The 19493-nt window shown below is 35.5% G+C and overlaps 4 protein-coding genes across 4 annotated transcripts in view; 2 read left to right on the top strand and 2 right to left on the bottom strand.

Annotated features, from left to right (window-relative positions):
* Window positions 1-60: 60 nt before the first annotated feature.
* On the top strand, window positions 61-3889 carry LOC136807367 (kyphoscoliosis peptidase-like). The gene is made up of 4 exons (XM_067063941.1): window positions 61-371; window positions 1559-1800; window positions 2392-3179; window positions 3592-3889. The coding sequence occupies exons 1-4, from the start codon at window positions 111-113 to the stop codon at window positions 3789-3791; spliced, it is 1491 nt and encodes a 496-aa protein (XP_066920042.1). The 5' UTR covers window positions 61-110; the 3' UTR covers window positions 3792-3889.
* A 1961-nt stretch (window positions 3890-5850) lies between these two features.
* Window positions 5851-10747, bottom strand: LOC136807366 (NAD-dependent protein deacylase 1-like). Its single transcript, XM_067063940.1, has 3 exons — window positions 10531-10747; window positions 7354-7696; window positions 5851-6350 (listed from the first exon to the last, which is right to left on the bottom strand). Exons 1-3 carry the CDS (start codon window positions 10702-10704, stop codon window positions 5995-5997), a joined length of 873 nt encoding a protein of 290 aa, XP_066920041.1. The 5' UTR covers window positions 10705-10747; the 3' UTR covers window positions 5851-5994.
* Window positions 10748-13883: 3136 nt separating this feature from the next.
* Window positions 13884-19493, bottom strand: part of LOC136807439 (myosin-11-like) — a 29889-nt gene continuing 24279 nt past the window's right edge. The window contains exons 21-22 of the mRNA XM_067064026.1: window positions 14604-14632; window positions 13884-14255 (exon numbers count right to left, since the gene is read on the bottom strand). Of these exons, the coding sequence (XP_066920127.1) occupies window positions 14095-14255; window positions 14604-14632 (190 nt within the window). The 3' untranslated portion in view covers window positions 13884-14094. The remainder of the gene's footprint in view (window positions 14256-14603; window positions 14633-19493) is intronic.
* On the top strand, window positions 18405-19348 carry LOC136807433 (uncharacterized). Its single transcript, XM_067064021.1, has 2 exons — window positions 18405-18475; window positions 18761-19348. Exons 1-2 carry the CDS (start codon window positions 18419-18421, stop codon window positions 19346-19348), a joined length of 645 nt encoding a protein of 214 aa, XP_066920122.1. The 5' UTR covers window positions 18405-18418.

Raw genomic sequence — 19493 nt, 5'->3', positions numbered from 1 at the left:
TAAAATACTAATGACTGAACATTCTACTTTTCATTTTTGCTTCTTTTATAATTTTAGAAGTAAAATAATGCAGAAATCAAAGATATCAAATTCGAAAAACTTAACATAAAATGGGTTGTGGCTCCTCAAAAGTTGCTGTTAGTACAGTACTCGTAAATGGCACACAGGATGGCGCCATACTTAAAGATGCTAACGGAAATATCACACAATCAAAACCTATTGGTTCTAATGAAAAAGAGAGACTTGGCTCTCAGCTAGGATCAAGTAATCGATTAGGTCCTGTTGAAAGTCTTGGTATTTTTCGAAAACGCAAGAAGAATTTGTATCAATCTCTGGATGTCTTTGAACAAATCGATCAACGTTCTGTCACGGTTGGTTTCTTTCGGCTTTCCATTCTAGAACGATTGAATTTTCATAAAAACGCCCTGTTCAGTTTTGCTACCTTAAGGGATCTTATTTTGGCGGGAACTAATTTTGGCGAATTTGGCGAATTTAGACAAAATTCGCCAAATTTAGTTCCCGCCAAAATTAAATATTTTGCTCACTCGCCAAAATAAGTTCCCGCCAAAATTAGATTTTTTGTTTCCTTGCCTAAATAACCCCTGAAATTCATCAAAATTGCTCAAAATAAGGCAATATAGAACAGATTTACGCTGTCATTCGCCAAAATTAGTTCCCGCCAAAATTTAAAAAATTCACTATTCGCCAAAATTAGTTCTCGCCAAAATTAAAATGTTTTAAGATTTTCGCTGCTCGCCAAAATTAGTTCCGGCCAAAATAAGTTCCCTTAAAGTATATATTTTTTAGGAAATGTTTTATTCGTGTAAAAATCTGCTTGGAGAATCACAACAAATGTGCTTATAAGCACGCAAGCACGTCTTAGATACCTTTAACCACCACGGACTTATTCATTTTTTTCTATGTTCAACTCTGTAACCATTGAGCAATCCAATCTAATAGCGCACCGCAACGCATACGTCATAATTATTACTTTTCACTTTTTTTGACATTTGTACGAGTTGCAATCCCACAATTCAACGCGGCTCAATTAAAGATACGTGCAAGCTGTTATATATCTTTTGTCAAACGATGCAATTAACGTGCAAAAGAGGTTAGCGCAAAGGTTGATGGGATTGGAACTCGTACAAACACATCGAGAGTAATGATTATGTCAAAAATAAAATCTATTTTTAGATTCAGCACGGTGCGCTATTTAAAGTCGGCATTCAGCAGTGTTGACCCAAAAACCGACTTAAGTATGAGTAGAGTCATCATCAATTCTCTCGAAAACCGAAAATAAATTGCCCAAAAAGTCAATCATCTCTTAATGTGTATAGTAGGAGAAAGCGACAAGCAACCATCCATATAGCCTTAATAAATAAAATTCCGACCTAAAACTCAGACAGAGATCGAAAAAGTTTTGCCGGCCTTCACGTACGTGTCGACGCACTTTTATTGATTTACACATCATTTCTGTGTCTAGCTATGCAATCACTGGTTTATTGGCGCTACTACTGCTAAAATATTTTTGATTTATTTGGTTTGTGCTTTATTGTAGGTGCCATCTACTGTTTCAAGGACTGCTCAATCTTTAGTTCAATATTTGACTGAACCTTACGAAGCACCCCTATTCAAACTACGTGCAATCTGGATATGGGTCACTCATAATATCTCCTATGACGTCAATTCTTTTTTCAATCCAAGTGAAAAGAAAAGCTCCCAGTTAGATGCATCGGACGTGCTATCAAGCGGAAAAGCTATTTGCTCAGGTTATGCTAATCTGATAAATGTTTTAGCAGAGTAAGTTGCTTTTATTTTGTTTTGTTAATTGTACCTTTTGGTTGTGTTTCATAATGAGTATCAACAAAAAGCTTCCTTTTGGTTTCTGAAATTCTGCCCCTCTGCAACAATAGTACCGTGGTTACGCCCCAATAATTTTTTTAAGGATAAGTTTTTTCCTCATTTTGTCATTTAAAGACTTTTTAATATGTGCTGTTTTTTAGTCAATTGTTGCTTTTTGAGTGTATTTTACTATTATAGGGAATAAGGGGCTGTAAATTTGTAGTTTGGTTGAACTATTATGAAAAAACATTTAAGTAGGAGATCCGCCTCTAGACGTCGGCTAAATTTTATTGTTTTGACACCCCTGTCTCAAAGAACTTACTAATTTTTCAGTTGTTTTAACTTTTAACGTGAATAATAATGCTTTTTCATTAAATTTCCTTTTTTAATGAATTGGGGTTTTCAAAAAAATGTCATTCCAGTGAGAATAAGAACCCAGTGTACTTCCCAAAGATGTTGAAAATATAATTATCTCACCGAAAACAAGTGTTTGGTCGAATTTTCCTCTGGTGTAATAAAGGTAAAAAATTGGTTTCTATTATTTTACAGATCAGCTGGAATTAAAACTGAGCGCGTGGATGGTTGGTCTAAAGGCTACAATTATCAATATGGTCAAAAGTTTGGAGACATGAGTCCGAATCATGCATGGAATGTCGTAAAACTGAACAATGATTGGTGGCTGCTAGATTCAACATGGGGCGCTGGCTACGTAGACAAAGAGAAGAATTTCGTACGACAGTATAGTGAACATTATTTTTTAACGGATCCTAAACAATTCATTTTCGATCATTGTCCGACAGACATGCATTGGCAACTGTTGGAAGAAATGATTGCCGTTGAACGGTTCGAAAATTACGCTCGAGTTACGAAACATTTCTTTCGCCTCAAAATGAAATTATTTTCACATCAAAACGGAATTGTTGTATGCGAAACTGGCCGTTTACATCTTAAGTTCCGTATTGATAAAGATATTCCGATAAAATGTACCGGAAAATTATCGGAAGTTGACGGAGATGTGGATACGGATCAATACATTCATGTTTATTCGACAGAAAAGACGCTTCACGTTTTAGTCGATGTTCCTCGCGTTGGACAATTTGATTTGAAAATATTCGCACGAGAACTGAACTCAGAGCAGAGCAATTTGAATTTAGTATGCAGGTACGCGATCACGTGTACTAATAAATTGGGACCGAGCTCAAGTTTTCCTAGACAATTCAAAAGATGGAGTCCAGGCTTTTATTTACATTCTCCAACTGATGGTGTTTTGTATAACGGTGAAACGTACAAGTTCCGAATTAGTTTACCGAATGTTACGGAAATGGCAGTATGTTTGGGTAAGAAGTATTTCTGCTATATCGGCCTTTTCATCACTTACATCACGGATAACATCTGTCTCATCTTCAAACAGTGTCCAATCTTTCATTAATGAAAAGAATGTACCTCCTAGAAACTTTGATGGTTGTCATAGCATTGACAAACGCAGCCCTTTATTTAGAAAAGAAAATTTCAATCGACCTTTCGGAAATTGAAAAAACCAGCGATGTGAAATAAATTTATGGCAATCTTGCTTCTAGCGCCAGATTAGGAGTGGTTCTGTCCTGAATTTTGAGTTGGTCAAAATTCATGGCAAAGAACTAAAATCCTCGACATTTTAATTTCGGGAAAACCGATCAAAGAATACCTTAGAGTGTGTTTTATAATATACATGCCATTATTTTATTTCGTTTGCATTTATTTTCTTGACAGGTGGAAAGAATTCTACATGGGAACGCATTCCAAACAGTCGAGGTGCATTATGGGAAGGTGAAATCACGCTTCCTGATTGGGTGGAACGAGTGAACGTGGTGGCACGTTTTGAAGAAAAAACTCCTTTCTCCAGTCTTTTGGAATACAAAGTCGCTGAAAAGGATTGGGCTATTGAAAATTGTGAAAATGAACATTCATAATATTCGTGATATTCATTTCGTAATGTTTTCTACGGAATCACACCGGCAAATTTTAAACAATTTTTCTCTAGATTGAATTACCACTACAGGAAAAAACCGAGGTTTTACCGTAGAAAATATTACGCCATGATTACACCCCTTTCTCACAGACCCGGTAGCATTTTTTCAGCCAGTGGGGATAAAAATAACGGACTAAAACTCGATGGGGATTGATATTTCCATATTTTTTATGGCTGAGGATTTCAATTCTTTTGTTTCTAAGTCAGAAAATTCAGTGGGAATGGGAGAAATAGTAAATATTTTATTCTTTTCGGTGAGGACAAAAATTGGAGGATAATTTTCCACCGGGGGCGATATTTTGGCCAATTTTTTCAGTGGGAAGGGGTCCCAGTGGGTCAGTGAGAAAGGGGTGTATATAATGTATCATACAAATTACGAATTTTGAGATGTTTTTTTTATCATTCGTTAATAAGGAAGTCTCTTATGTTTGTTAACAAGGAAAGCTACCCCAAGGAACCGATCTCCACGCAAATTTCTATTTTTGAATATACTTTAATCTGCAAAATATTCCGGCAAAATTTGCCCCGAAGATGTCTCAGAAGAAAACCGAAGATCAGCTTTTTCTATATTATGATTTTCCGCAGTCTATAAATAATTTCATTTACAGCATTTCTACATAAAAATGATGTGAAAATCTTTCTAAAACTAAGTTGATACATTATTGATTTTTTTAAAGGGTCTGGTTATGCATCAGTATACTGAAGTGATTTTATATTTTTAAAATAGTTTTAAGTTTGTTTAGATATTAATTGGTTTTAAATTCTTGATTGTTGAGCTATTTATTTTTTTTTAATTCGAACAATGTAAATAGTTAATTTAGATGCTATTTTTATACATCAAAAGATCAAAGCATAATTGGGAAAGCGAAAACTCAAACTGGTATGATTAATCCAAAAAATATCGAAAATATTTTAAATTAATTTCAAAAAAATTTTGAATCGGAATTTGTATAATTGACACATTCTTCAAATTCTTGCAGTAAATGTTACTCCCAATCCAGCGTTTTTATGAAAACCACACAGACTACGCAACTTATGTAGGGATTAAGTGGCTTTAATAGGAGATCCGCCTCTCGGCTTCGAAAAAATAAATTAATTTCAAAAAAATTTCGAATCGGAATTGGTATATAATGTTATACAATTCTAAAATTTCCTATTGAAAAATACTCTTCCGAATTCAATCAAATTGCCACATTATGAATTGAGACATGGTCAATAATGATAACTTAGAGTCTACAAAATTTCCAGATAGCCTAAAATTCAGAAAAATTCTCAGCAAAGGCCTCAAAAGAGTATGTTATGTTTTTTACTTTTCTCCACATTGATGGCTTCAATAAAGTAAATCTTAAGGGAACTTATTTTGGCGGGAACTAATTTTGGCGAATTTGGCGAATTTAGACGAAATTCGCCAAATTTAGTTCCCGCCAAAATTAAATATTTTACGCACTTGCCAAAATAAGTTCCCGCCAAAATTAAGTTTTTTGTTTCCTTGCCTAAGTAACCCCTGAAATTCATCAAAATTGCTCAAAATAAAATAGAACAGATTTACGCTGTCATTCGCCAAAATTAGTTCCCGCCAAAATTAAAAAATCCACTATTCGCCAAAATTAGTTCCCGCCAAAATGTAGTAAGGTTATATCACTTGCAAACGTTCACATTTACTTTACTCGTTCTGCGTATTTTAAACCATAATATTCACTTCATTGAAGTCGGGTCCTGAATTAAACACTTTCTACAACCGCATTGAATCTAAAAATCTACAAATCGGCCTGAATCAGCACAAAATTTATCGTTTGTTCGAATTCCATCATTCTTTGCGTTAATACACAGGTTGCAAAATTAAAGTCTGAAGACAAATCACGCTTTTACTCGAAATTTTTATGTGCTTGTTACATGACATTTATTTCTGATTGGTTCAAATTTATTGACACTAATAAAGTTATCAGCGGTAAGTTGTAACATGGGAATAAAATCACGTCTACTTTTTCGAGTAAGTTTTGACTGCATTGATATAATTTTGCAATTCGTGTATTGCTCTTGGATGTCAGTTACTCACAGTAACAACTTTTAAGCTTCGAAATCAACACTGGGTTTGAAAATCGTTCAAATTTCAGCGCTATTTCATCAAATATCAGCAAACAGTATCAGGTTTCATTATTATTCATTTCATTCAAACATTCATCAATCAAAGTCAATGCTTCCAAACCACCCAGTGGTATACTAATATCTTTTGAACGTGGTATCTCCGTATCTCGTGGATTAATACGTACTAAATAACTGTTCTGATTCATAGAACTCGATCGTTCGCTCTGGTATCGTATAGTTGGGACAGCGAGTCCAGCGCCAATCTCGATGACCACAAGTGATTCGGATGGCATTATACGGTATTGCCACTCAGAAAATCGCTTGAATTGTTGTTCAGTGCGTTCATCAACCCAGAAATGATCGTTAAACATCAAGACGTTTGGTCTGCTTAGTGTTTGTTGTCCAGGATCTGCATCTGAAATAACAAATTTTAGGTGATCAAAAAACTTTCACTATTAACTACTTTTTTCTATGTTCTGGTTCAAAGTTTTCTAAGTCAATATTTAATCGATGTCTAAGTTTTTGCTCGTGCAATGGGCCGTTTATTCAAATTTATCAAAATGGTTTAAATACCTCAGTTGTCAGATTCTTCGCAGCTTTATTACTATAGAAAAGTTTTTACTTTATTAATAACTATCAATAAAGTTATTCTTTACTTAACTCAAAGAATAAGATAATTGGGGGCAAAGCGAGCTCGAAAAACTTGACAGAAAAAACACAGACCAAACAGTTACATCAATATGCCAAAAACATTTTGTTCAACCCCCTTCACTTCAAGATAGGCCACCATAGAATGAACTTCCTTTTATAGGACGAACCATATAAAATGTTTTTGGCATATTGATGTAACTGCCAAAAAGCAGTAAAGGCCGGCGCAAATGAATCCAACATTTGATCCAGCATTATTGTTGGATCAAATGTTGGATTCATTTGCGCCGGCCTTAATAATAGCTTGAGCCAAAACAAGACAAACACACGATCTTAATAGCAAAGATAATGCTTACATAGTGTATAGAGAGGTCTGAACCTCCAATTCATCTTACAGTGACAACCTAGTAACCATTCAAAAAGTGTCAAATTTTCAGTTTGACCTTCCCTAAAAGCCAAGCCCCCATTTTATTTGTGATTTTTCAAGGCTTCCGGTTAAAATTCATGATTTTCAAGGTCCCTTGGCCTGTGGTTAAAAAGACGTGGGTGTTTAAAAAGAAAGGCAAATACATATATTGTCTATAGGTGCGAAAAAAGGACTGGGACGGTTTTAGTGGGATAAAGCGGATAAAAAAATGCCTGCGCGGAAATTGGCGGCTACGATCGAAAAGGTGTATTTTTTTAAATTTTTGAGAAAAATCCATTCTCTATCAATAAATTTAATATCTCAATGGCTAAAGATTTCATTCCTTAGCTAAAGTAATACGTACCTGGAGGACCAGTCGGTAGTGGGGAAACAGCATTAAATGTTTCAGTGTCTATTTCCAATGAGAAATCTTTAGGGCAGGGCCATATACTACCACTTCCTTCCAAGTTTTGAAAATAGGAAAGACTTCCATGGCATTCGACAATTTCGTTTTCGTCAAATCCAGAAATTTGAAATTGGTTATCAACATTACTGGTCATCACAAAATGTCCTTTTTTACGATTCTTGCACCATTTCTGGAGAATCCTGAAGCCATTGTGTGGAACTGTTTTTTGGTATAACATGATACGGTGACCAAAGAAACCCCATGCAAATTTTGGATCTGTCTTAAACCAGTGAGGGGTACTCTGTAAATAAAAAATAACTTTTCACAATCTAGTTAGAATGTCTCTAGTCAGGGTTGCTACAGGTTCGTCAAGTTCAAAATTCTAGACTTTTAGTCTCAAAAGCCATGTTTTTCCAGATGTTTTTACCTCTGCGAGCAGAAATTTTTGCGAATTTCAAATGCCAGGATAAAAGTTTCCTCGGGAAGTTTACTAGACTTCATTCAGGACTATTTCCTTCAAATTCCATATTTTTTCAGACATGAATGACAATTCCAGACTTTTCTAGACCGGTGCGCTTATTCCAGATATTCCAAGACTTTAACCTAATTCCAGACATTTCTGGCAGACGTAGCAACCCTGCTAGTGTCTAGGCTGTTATGATGCATCATGCATGAAAACTATTTTTAGGACCATTAGAAGCAGTTAGAAGACAGAATCATCACTGTCAACCACCGAATACTCAATTTTTAAAAACAAAAGAATTGTAACGAAATACCCTTACTATGTACCTTTTATCATTTGCTAGACGTGATGACATGTTGGATAATTAAAAACTCTAGCATTAGAACAACAATAAGAAAATTTAGTGCAGGCTTATAAAGATTATGCAATTATGTGTGATTTTTTAGTGCTGGAGTTTTTAATTAACCAACTTGCATGACATTTTGTATCTAGCAAAAGGTCTATGCTATAATAATCAGTCAGGGAAATCCTTCAATTGCGGTAGTAATTTTTTACTGTTGGGGTATAAACGTCACTTTAACATTTTTCATATGGCGACAATCAGAAATATCTTCGTTTCGCGTCGCCCGACCAACTCTCGAAAATTGAGTAGAATAGAGTCGGCGAGTCGGTAAATTTGTCAGACTTTTTATGTCAATGACCTTTCCTTCGTTCAAAAAATTTATTATTGCCGACTTTTTGCAAGTGATTTCTAGCGCATTCGCAGCATTTTGACTTTGTTTATCATTACATGTGCCATTTTGACCGAGCGACTGACCGACCATAACCGACTGACCAACCGACCAATTGACCAAGGACACGAAATGAAGATATTTGTGATTGCAGTCTATTGTAGAATAACCACAAATGAAAATTTGCAGTATATCGCAATACACCGTTTAGTAGTGTCGACTGCGCATGCGTCCAAACAATTTTCCATTGTTTTGATTTTAGTGATCGCGGGAAACTACGGGGGAGAGCGTAAAAAAATGGTAGGTAAAAATTTGGTTTTCATAAGGAAACCCAGCAGAAAAACGGTAGGTAAAGAACTCCTTTTAATCATAACTTCTTTTCCTCTAGATGAATTTTTGTGAAATTTTCAGGAGAGATCCATAAGATTATCATTGATATCATGTTCAAATATATAAATCATTCTTTTTGAAGGAAAGAAAAAATTGACAATGTTTACATTCCTCTAACAGTGTAGACCTAAAGCTCTAAAACAGCATCTAATAACATGAAAACCAGAATATGATTCTTCAATGGGAATCAAAACTATAAAGTGCACTTACAAACATCAATTTGTCAGATCTAACAAAATTAATAACCGCACTGTCATCATTGACAATAAAACAAACGATTTTCTGTCAAGAGCCTTGTAAACATTCCAACAACTTCCATCGATATGATCTATCACAGCTCAGTCTACCATTTTTAGCGCGGTCCGAGGATTGAGCACTGACCTTTATATACCCTGGACAAAGCTTCTCAATCCCAGCAAAGCAAAATCTTTGATCAAAGTTTTTTGAAAATTGGTACCCTAATGTCGGCACTACTCGATAACGGTGTAAATGCATCGAGAGCGCTAGGTCTACTTTCCCCCAAATTCTTTTGATGATGTAGCGGCGTTAGATGTTAATTTTTAGCACTGCAATTTTTTTTTGAACTCTTTTTTTTTTTGAACTCTAACTTAAAAACGTATTGGCTTCTCCTTGGGTACCAATTCTAAAAAAACTCCAATCAAAGATGGCAGGTATTGCTTGGTCCAGGGTTATATAAAGGTCAGTGGGATTGAGCCGAGAATGCTTCGCAAACTCCTGCGCGGGTGAAAAACTTCAATCTGTCAATCATTTTCTCAAGCGAAGAGTACGCAAAGCGATTCTAGCTTTACGATAGTGCCGCGGGTCATCAATGGATAGTATTCAATTATCATTATCCCTTTATTTTCATTCCTAGAACTTTTGCAAAAAAAAGGAAAAATAGAAAAGTTGTATTTTTTACTGCTCTATTCACATACTGAATTTGAAAGATCTTCTATGTGGCGTTTTTTTGCAAACTTCAAAAAACTGATTTTTGTCCCGCCTTTGCGGGACTTTGGCTTAAGTGCTTGAGTGCAGCATAGGGTACAAAGTCAAAACATGCGCTTCCCATAATTTTTGGGTGAAGAGTTAGGTCTATAGACCTTTTTTCAAAGAGGACGTCCTGTTGAATAATTATGTAGTCCAGCCATAAAAACAATAATAGAGCCATGCATAATTACTGTATCATGCATATTGTAATAATTATGCATGGTTTTATCATTGTTTTTCTGCTGGACTACATAATTATTCAACAGGGTGGCCTCTTTGAAAAAAGGTCTATACTGTCTAACATTCCACAGTACTAAAGTGCACATTTTTACCTACCGTATTCACGGTGGAACATGGTGGAGGAGGCAAGACTCCTAAACGGTGTATTGAGGGATTTCCCTGACTGCCTGACTGATAATGATATGGTCTTTTAATAACTGGTTAAATAACCCTCATGATTGCCTACCTACTAAACTGATTAAACGGCTGTCAAAAAAATTTCTAGAAAAAAACTTCTGAACTCAAACACATTTTATTCTAATCATCGTCTTTAAAAAAACTTACCATACTGGGGAGAGAAAGCCCTCTCTTTTTTAAAGGTGGATAGGCTTTCCAAAGGCCTTCATCTCCTCGAAAATCAGGCAAGCCTGAATCAACTCCCATACCAGCGCCAGAAGTTATAAGCAAAGCATGAGCTTTTTGAATGACTTCAGCTGCTCTTTGAATGTCTTTTCTCATTGTGGTCTAAAATCTTTTATAATTTTTGATAGCTGAAAAATAAAAAAAATGAAAATGAAAGTAAAAGCATGGCGAAGAAAGCAGCCATTTTGTGTTTTTTGATTTTCCTAGGAAAATATATATATTTGCCAGGACCACGGTTGACTGGCTAACACGAGCTAGCAAAAAAAATGATATTTTTTTTTAACAAACAAATAATCCTATCATAGGCGAAATATATATATTATATTCTAATTGAAGGCTGAGCTCACTTCCGAAGCATCAGTGTCATTTGAGCATGAAGAGACAATATAATTGTCTCGATACCATGGGTGTCTGGTTCCTCGGACACAGTATACCAGCGATTTCATGAGCGAGAGGTTGATCTTTCTCTTAACCCACGACGAAACAAGGCTGACATTAGTTTTTCTTTTGTCAGCGAGAAGTTCAACAAGTCTTTTTATGACCATGCTGCATTCTCTTGCCATCCCACCAAAAGCACTGAATACCATGGGACTAAACGACCCATGCTCCACTCTCAATACTCGTTCATTATACTGCCTTTTCTTTTCACGTTCGTTGATCTCGTAACACTTTTTGATTTCCAAGTCAGCATACCTCCGGGCTGTTGGGTTAAAAACCCTTATGTCAAAAAATGCCCTTTGGTGAGTGACCCAGAAATTGCGAGCGGAGACGTCCAGACGAGCTTCGGGTGTGACATTAGCGGTCGTCTCACGAAATCGTTCACCAGTCAGTTCACTTAATGGTGGTTCAACTTTTACGTCGTTGCACACTTCAGTCATCAACTTAGCAGTGACATCGCGGAGAGTATTGTGACGTTGGGTTTTTTGATTTCCGAGAAAAAAGTATCGTTCCGTAAAATAATTTACAGAATAAACATAATCATTCTGCAAAATACAAGCGTAAAATCAAAACAAAACAAAACAGGAAGATTTTGAACAAAAACGAAAGTGTTTCTGTTTTCCAAGTTTTTTTGCTCGCAAACGACACGTTGTGTTCAGTCCATAAACATTTTTATTTTGTGATCATTTTGAAATTTAATCATACTCATTTGATCACTCGAAGTGTGTAGACTCAAATCTTGTTTTGATTTTGTTATAGCTACACACAAATCTGTGTAAAAAGAGCTAAAAAGATGAGACAATTAAAAGGAAAAGTCAGCAAAGAAAATGGAAAAATGAAAAGAGATCGAAAGAAGTCATTCAAAGAAGGACAAAATAAAGCTTTGACTGTCGCTGTTCCAGTTCTTTTGGGAATCGTTCTTATGATCATTGTTTTTGTGGTGATGAAAACAAACAGCAAGGCAAAGATGGGAGTGTAGAACAAATTGAAAGAACTTTATTAATGGGAACTGTTAGCATAACGAAAACAAACAAACACATCAACATACACAGAGAAAGTTTTATTTATCATATTTTATCTTCTTCACCTATACCTTATACATATAATTCTTTGTAAAGAAAAACTGAAAATTTTAAAATACTTTCGAATTTATCAGTGAAAATTTATGATCTTTGTGAAATAATCTTTTTGTGATAAATCATTATGCTGCCTCCTTTCTATACATATCTTGTAACATCAGTTTAGTCTACGATATTTCAACTAGAATTTAAAGCATTTTTAGTCTGATTTTTACAGGGAAAGAACAAATATATAATTTTAAGCTTGTTTAAAAGCTACAAATCATAACGAAACAATTTTAATTTTTCATTTTTTTTCAGTACGAAAAAGTGCACACAAAACGAAACTTAGATAATCGGTTCATTAGAAGGAAGTTCATTAATAAAAAAAGTTAGCATTGCAATTACACTTAATCGATCCGATCACTTCCTTGTGTCCCTCATTAAATATAATATAACGATTGACAATCAATCCATTTAATGTGAGTAGGATGAACGCAATCTTTCTTTTGACAACATTGATTGACAACAAACAAACGAGTGAATACAAAACCATCTGTGCAAAAATAGCCATTTCCCACTGTTAGAGCCCATAAACTTGTTTGAATTTGACTTTAAGCTAAGAGAGGTTACATTTCAACAAAATAACAACATCTCAATAAAAGAATTATTTTTGAAGGTCTTTGTTTGAATTTCATCCGTGATTTTTAAAAACTACCAACTCATAAATACAAAATAAAAATTTGTAAAATTAACTAAATCATAAATTCCTAATAATACTAATATCATCAAAATTTTTTAAGTTTTAAATTCATAAGAATCTCCAAACGTTTTTTAAGGATAATTTGACAAAGATTTAAACTGGTAATTTAGAAATATACAAAAAGAATCTTCGGAAATTCATCAAAAATTACTATCATGCTAAGTACAAAAAAACTATGTAAGTGACTCGTAAAGTGCAGTTTGACTCAAAATTATCCTGAACAAGTGGTGTATTCTACTCAATTTAAAATCAAAATCTTTTTTAAATAAGCGTCGATATTTACATGAGTATGTTTTAAAAAATAATATGTGAACAAAGTAAATTTGCATACATTTATTTATAAGAACGTCGTAACTTTTCTTAACTTTTTGAGTTTTACGCCTAAAATTGTTCTTAGCCTGTTCTTATTTTCACAATTTTTAAGAGTATTTTTTGTGCTATTTGTTAAGAAATAGGGTGCTTTGGAGTCAGCAAAGCCTTTAAATGTTCTTAACTTGTTCTTAATATTTTAGCCATCGAAGCCTCATATTCTTATATAATTTGTTAAAAAACAAAAAAAAGTGTAAGGCACCAATAAAATTCCTGAATTTACTGATGGACTTGCTCCATAATCAGACTCCTATTTCCAGATCTTTTTTCCCCTTACAGTGAAAAGTTTCTTCTCATAGAACCATCAAAATGTAGTTTTAGAGAACACAAAAAACAACTTTGATAGTCACCTTGATAGCCCCTATTTATTGGACCTCTACTCTCAAGTACTATTCAATTTCAGTATCTATTTCAAAACAAATCAAGGTAGAAAATACGAGGAGCCATGATTACCTCAATTTAATGTAATGGTGTAAGCAACTGTAATTCTCTTATTACAGAATCCAGATATCATCCCCATTCCAAATGCTCATAATAAATACATCGGAAATTCATCAACAGCATACCACACCATCACGTATCCGGGGGGGGGGGGGGTACGGGGGGGGGGGTACTGAGGATCGAAAAATGGACCCTACATGGGACTAGTTTTTTCAATAATTTTCTCCAAATTTTCCAAAAAAGGTACCCTACTAATTTTTCTATTTTGGTGTTTTTGCGACCCTACCTGGGACTCGTGGAGGTTAAAAAAGGTACCCTGACCAGCGGCGCATCCCCGTAACCCATTTTTCCCTAGTACCCCCCGGGCACGTAGCACACGTTCTCTGCTTCAAATACCATCAACAAAGGATTTTTTTCTTAAAAACTTTCATCATCATCATCGAAATCTTCAAGTGTGAACTTGGTGACAGCCGTGCTTTGTTGTTGTTGTTGTCTTGATGGACCTGCCGTAGATGCACCATAGGGCGTTGACGAAGAAGAGGGTGCTGGTGGCTTGCTTGTTGAAGGGCGGTAAGATCCTATTTAGAGAGAGCGCAATCTTAAGTAGTCAAAAGAAAAGAACTTATCCATTGACATATTTTTTACAAAAAAATGTTTTCGACTGTGTCTCCCGAGTTATAGCCTAGCATTATTTAACACCTCTCAACCTCGATCCCTGCGTATTATTAGCTTTTTGATGATTACTGATAGCGCTAAATAATATTCTCTAGCGTCCATAAGTAACGTAAATAAAGTCTGAGATACACGGGGACGAGGTTGAAAAACTCTATTACAGATTTCAAACGAGTCCAGTCTAACTGAGTTATGTATTGAAACTAAAAATCATATTGACTGATATTTACTCTGAAACTAAAATATTTTATTACCTTTGTTTTGTGAATTGTCTTGATTCTCCCTAAAAAGAAAAATATTCGTAATCAATGAGTGAGGAGGGATGAACTTTCGAACTATCAGAATGGCTGTTTTCGACAAAATAATTGATTTTTTACCAGAAAACAAATTCAGCATTTAACTTACACTTCTACCTTGTGGATGAAGTCTTGGACTAAGTTTCATCCTATCACTAAGATCTTAGTGATTTCATTGGGCAAAAGACATCACATGGAGGTGGGGGGGGGGGCACTCGTTCTGAAAACGACCATTCGGCCCAAAAATTGACTTTCAAAATCGGACCGTTACAGTGCAGAAATAAGCTACGAAATTTGACACCCTTACAGTGCATCATTCTCTTCATCAGACCTTTTCAATGGACCACCTCCCTTTCAAAAAGGTAATTTTTGAGACATAAAGATGGGAAATATGTACAAGATCGCGATTTATTAATTTAGTTTAATTTCCTTCCAATGTTGAAATGATCACGGACAGCTGATCCAGCATCCTCCTCAGTCGGTCAGAGTCTAAGACACTAGAAAATCTAACCACCTTCAACGTTAAAACCAAACCTCGACAATACCATGCCATGCCAACGACTATAAACTTTTGATTTGACGTCAAATAGTAAAACAATCAATACTTGACGTCAATTAGAAATTTTAACCAATAAAATTCTATCAAACAACACTTCGTAGTTAATTGACGAATCGACAACAAAAAAGTAAGTCACGCGCTAATCTGTTTATCGTTTTGGATCAAATTTTTGGATATTGATTTGGCATCGTTTGGTTATCACCAGATTGAATTCATTTATTGGTATTGGGGTCAGACGAAACTACTTTGGTATTGTTTTTGATTGACGAGAACTCACCGAAGGATTCGGATACATACGAATTTGACCGTCATGGATCGTGACCAGGCTTCGTCCTCCGAAACCGCCTTAAAGGCCAAGGAATCGAGCCAAATACAGGCTCGAACTAACAACTCCGTTTTCAAGCGCAAAGAATCGGAAACTGCACTCACTCCTCGGGAGTCTATGATAATGCAGGCAAGGACTGCAAACATGATACTGAAGAAAAGAGACTCGACTCTCTTACACATGAAGTCGTCAACACAGTTACATGTAAGAGAGTCTACAATATTGCAGCCTAGGGCGTCCACCATTCTCCACCCAAGGGCGTCCACCATCCTTCAAACCAGTGACTCAAGCAACTCCCAACTTTGCTTGAAAGCAAAAGCAAAACGCATTGAACAATATGAAGCCCGCTTGAATGATCAAAAGCAGGTATGGTAATGGGTAGAGATTGTTATTTTTATTTCTACTTAAATCACGAGGCTTACTCAAAGTTTGATTTTATTATTTGGTATTTATCCTTCACCACCACGTGTATCTTTCCTTTAACATTTTTCTATGGTACAGTGTTTATTAAAAGATGGTATCATTTTGGATTTGAATTAAGGTTGTTGTTATTGTAATTGAGTCAATGTCCGACTTCGTTATATTTCTTAAGTACTTCAGATACAACGCAAACTTTAGGCGAGGTAGTTTTATCTCCAGTGCAGAAAAAACAATAATGAAAAGTTAATTCTCTGAGTTTATCAATTTGTTACTCATGGGTTTTTGGTTTTAAATATCCCATTATTCTCTAATTACAGATCATTCTTCAGCAGAGGAGAAAAGTACGCGAGTATGCTGCTAAAATCAAACAAAAGGATGTAAAAATTAATGATTTAACAATCCAAATCAAAGAGAGGAAAGTCGAGTTCGAAAAATACAAGGACGAGAACGAGAATAAAATTAAGGTATGAAGTTTGACGCCTTTTATGACATTTTATATTTTTGAAATTTGAAGTTTCTTTTAACTTTGTTTTAAAATTTTCCAAAATGAAATGACAGCTATTTCAGCACTTCACTTGTATTGTAGACGAGTTTAGGAGGAAAGTTTACGAAAAATATAACTACTCTCGGGTACCTAATAGCCGGGGGGGGGGGGGTTTGGAATAAAAATGTCCTGGGTGGAAAATTTTTGAAAAGGAGGCTAATACAGCATAATTGGGACAAAAAACAGAACTTTTAAAAAACATTTTCCCAAAAATTAATTAGCGGGGGGGGGTTGGAATAAGAATTTCCTGGATGGAAAATTTTCGAAAAATTAATAGCGGGGGGGGGGGGACGGCTATTAGGTACCCGAGAGTAATTAATTTAATCGTTCATTCAAAAACGTTTAGACAACAACACCTCTCGTTTTATGTTTAGGGCTTCGAGACAGAGGTTTCATGCCTAAGAGAGAAGAACGCGGAGTACCGCGACACCTTGCAATTTCAAGGGAAATTTTTAAGAAACTTCCAAAACGAATTAACCGAGGAATTGGCTAATCGTGACACTGAATTGAATAACGTTCGAGATGCTAAAAAGAAAAGTGACAATAAGATTGAGGTAAGGCGCGTTTTACTTGATAAGGAGGTGTGAATATAGAAGAAAACTAACTCCTGAAAAAATTGCATCAGAAAAAATTATGCCGACCTAGTCATAGCCTATCCCTAGCCTACCACACGACTTTTTTTATCACTTTGTGCGAAAAAGAGCCGTGTTCATCTGGTACTGGCAAACCGAATTATTACATACAATCAAGGTCATAATATTTGAGAAAAAAGGGAAATACACCGGGAAGTTTTTGAACCACAAGCGATTTGTAAGTGCTCTAAAGTAGGTTGGAAGGGTAGAGTTTTAACTCTGAGTTTTAAGAGACTTAAGACTTATGAGGACCTTAGGATCTTAGCATTCAAAAGTTCAAAAATAGTCCAATAAGGCTCAGAATATAGCCTGTAAGTCTGCCAACCCCTCCCGAATTGAAATATTCGATGAAATTAAAGAGATAGCCCAAAATCGACTTTCTCGCCGGAACTTTAAATCTTGAAAAACGTTAAAATAACCAAAATTATCAAAATATTATGACCTTGATTGTAGTTTCACAACAGATTTAGCATCAGGTTGAGTGGAATTGACGAATTTTATTATTATTGTTTATAGGAAGTCCAGGCTTTGCTCCAATCAAAAAACGAAAAGATCACTACTTTAAATGACCGTGTCGAGGCTCTGACATCGCTTCTCAAAAAACAAGAGGGCGAAAAAGAAGTAGCTCTCGCAGAGAAAGATGCGGATTTAGAAGCCGCCAACAATAAAATTTGCGAGCTTGAGGTGGAACTGGTGAAAGCGGACGAAAAAGATCTGGTCATTGAGAATCAGGTAAGAGTTACAAAAGAAATATCACTGGCAGTTGTCAAAGTAAGGTTTATTGTCTCAAACCTTAAACAAAATACACATGTTGCAAAATTAATTGAAGACAAATCACGCTTTTACTCGAATAACTCGAATTTGTATGTGCTTGTATGACATTTATTTCTGATTGGTTCGAATTTTTTGACACTAATAAAGTTATCAGCTGTAAGTTGTAAAGTAACGTAACATGGGAATGAAATCACGTGAAATTTTTCGAGTAATCAAATGTTCTGACTGCACTAATATAATTTTGCAACCCGTGTATTATGCGAGACTCTTCAAATCTTTGGTGAATTTTGAGAGGGAAAAGCCTCTTTTTATACTTCACTGAGAAGGAAATCCATCGAGACGGAATGCTTTGTATACTGCACTAGTGTTCAAGAGCGTTAAGCTAGAATATTACTTTTGATAAACTTAATTATGAGAAGTAACTTACTGGAATAAGTAAATCTAGCAAAAAATCATAATTAAATATAAGCAAGTTTTTCAAATTTTATTTTCTAACTTTAGAAAAACGAATTAAAAGCGATGAACGATAAAATAAGCCAATTAGAAATCAACCTGATCAATGTTGATAAGGAGAAGGTAAGTTTGTTACTTTTTAACAAAATCCTTTGGGGGTCGTCGTGAAATGGTCATCAATCTAGCTGGTCGATGAAGAATGCCTTCTCCTCCCGTCTCAGAGTAACCTGCGTTTGCGGTATAAGGTAAACTATATCGCTGGCGACTATTGGCTGTTACAATGTGACCCTAGCTCAAAAGATATCTAAAGAAAGTTAAGACCCACGCTGTTTATGTAAGTTCGGCTCAGTTTTGATAATTTCATTATCGACAGATAATTTTTTTAATCAAAACGCTCCTTCATTTTAGACCTCCCTTGAAGCAACCATTTGCGAACTGGAGGAAGAAAAATCGAAAAAGTCTAAGAAAGGATTTAGATTATTTAGCTGTTTTTCGCTATGTGGACGACGACGTGGCCGAAAAGCAAGCCAGAGCCGTGATGACCCCAAGAACCTAGGAGCTGTTCCTAGCAGCTCTAACGCTACTGACAAAGGCAAGTCAGTCTCTAATGTTGAAGTGGATGCCATTAATGGTAGCTCTAGAAACGCCAAACGAATGGATAAAATCCTAAAAAACGTACAAAGCGATGTCAACACAACTAAAACTGCCGTTCGAAATATCAACACTTTGGCAAAGGCAAGTGCCAATACAAAAGGAGCCCTGGAGCATAACGAATCCAATATTGATATACCTGACGATGTCCCTGACGTGGACAAAGTTATAAAACCAGTTACAGGTATACAAACCGCTATGCTTGATGTTCATGAAATTGGACAATCCGCCCCTAAACACGCCCCGGATACTGAACACGCCCCAGATACTGAACACGTCCCCGGTAAAAATATCATTCCATCAATCATGGTTACCGATGAAGCCGGCAATGTAACTCATTTGTAAGTTGCCACATACTTCTTCTATAAATTTCTTTATTTTTCATAAATATACAAAAAAACTCAAATCAACTTAGTGTTCAAATTCTTTGTTTTTTCCTCTTTGTTTTTTAATATCGAATACTACATGTTTCGTATATTATGGCTTTCAA

This window comes from Clytia hemisphaerica, unplaced genomic scaffold, assembly GCF_902728285.1.
Source record: "Clytia hemisphaerica strain Z4C2 unplaced genomic scaffold, Clytia hemisphaerica genome assembly, whole genome shotgun sequence".
NCBI lineage: Eukaryota > Metazoa > Cnidaria > Hydrozoa > Leptothecata > Clytiidae > Clytia > Clytia hemisphaerica.
Note: the sequence above shows the minus strand (reverse complement) of the source record. Positions and strands in the feature narration are given on the sequence as shown.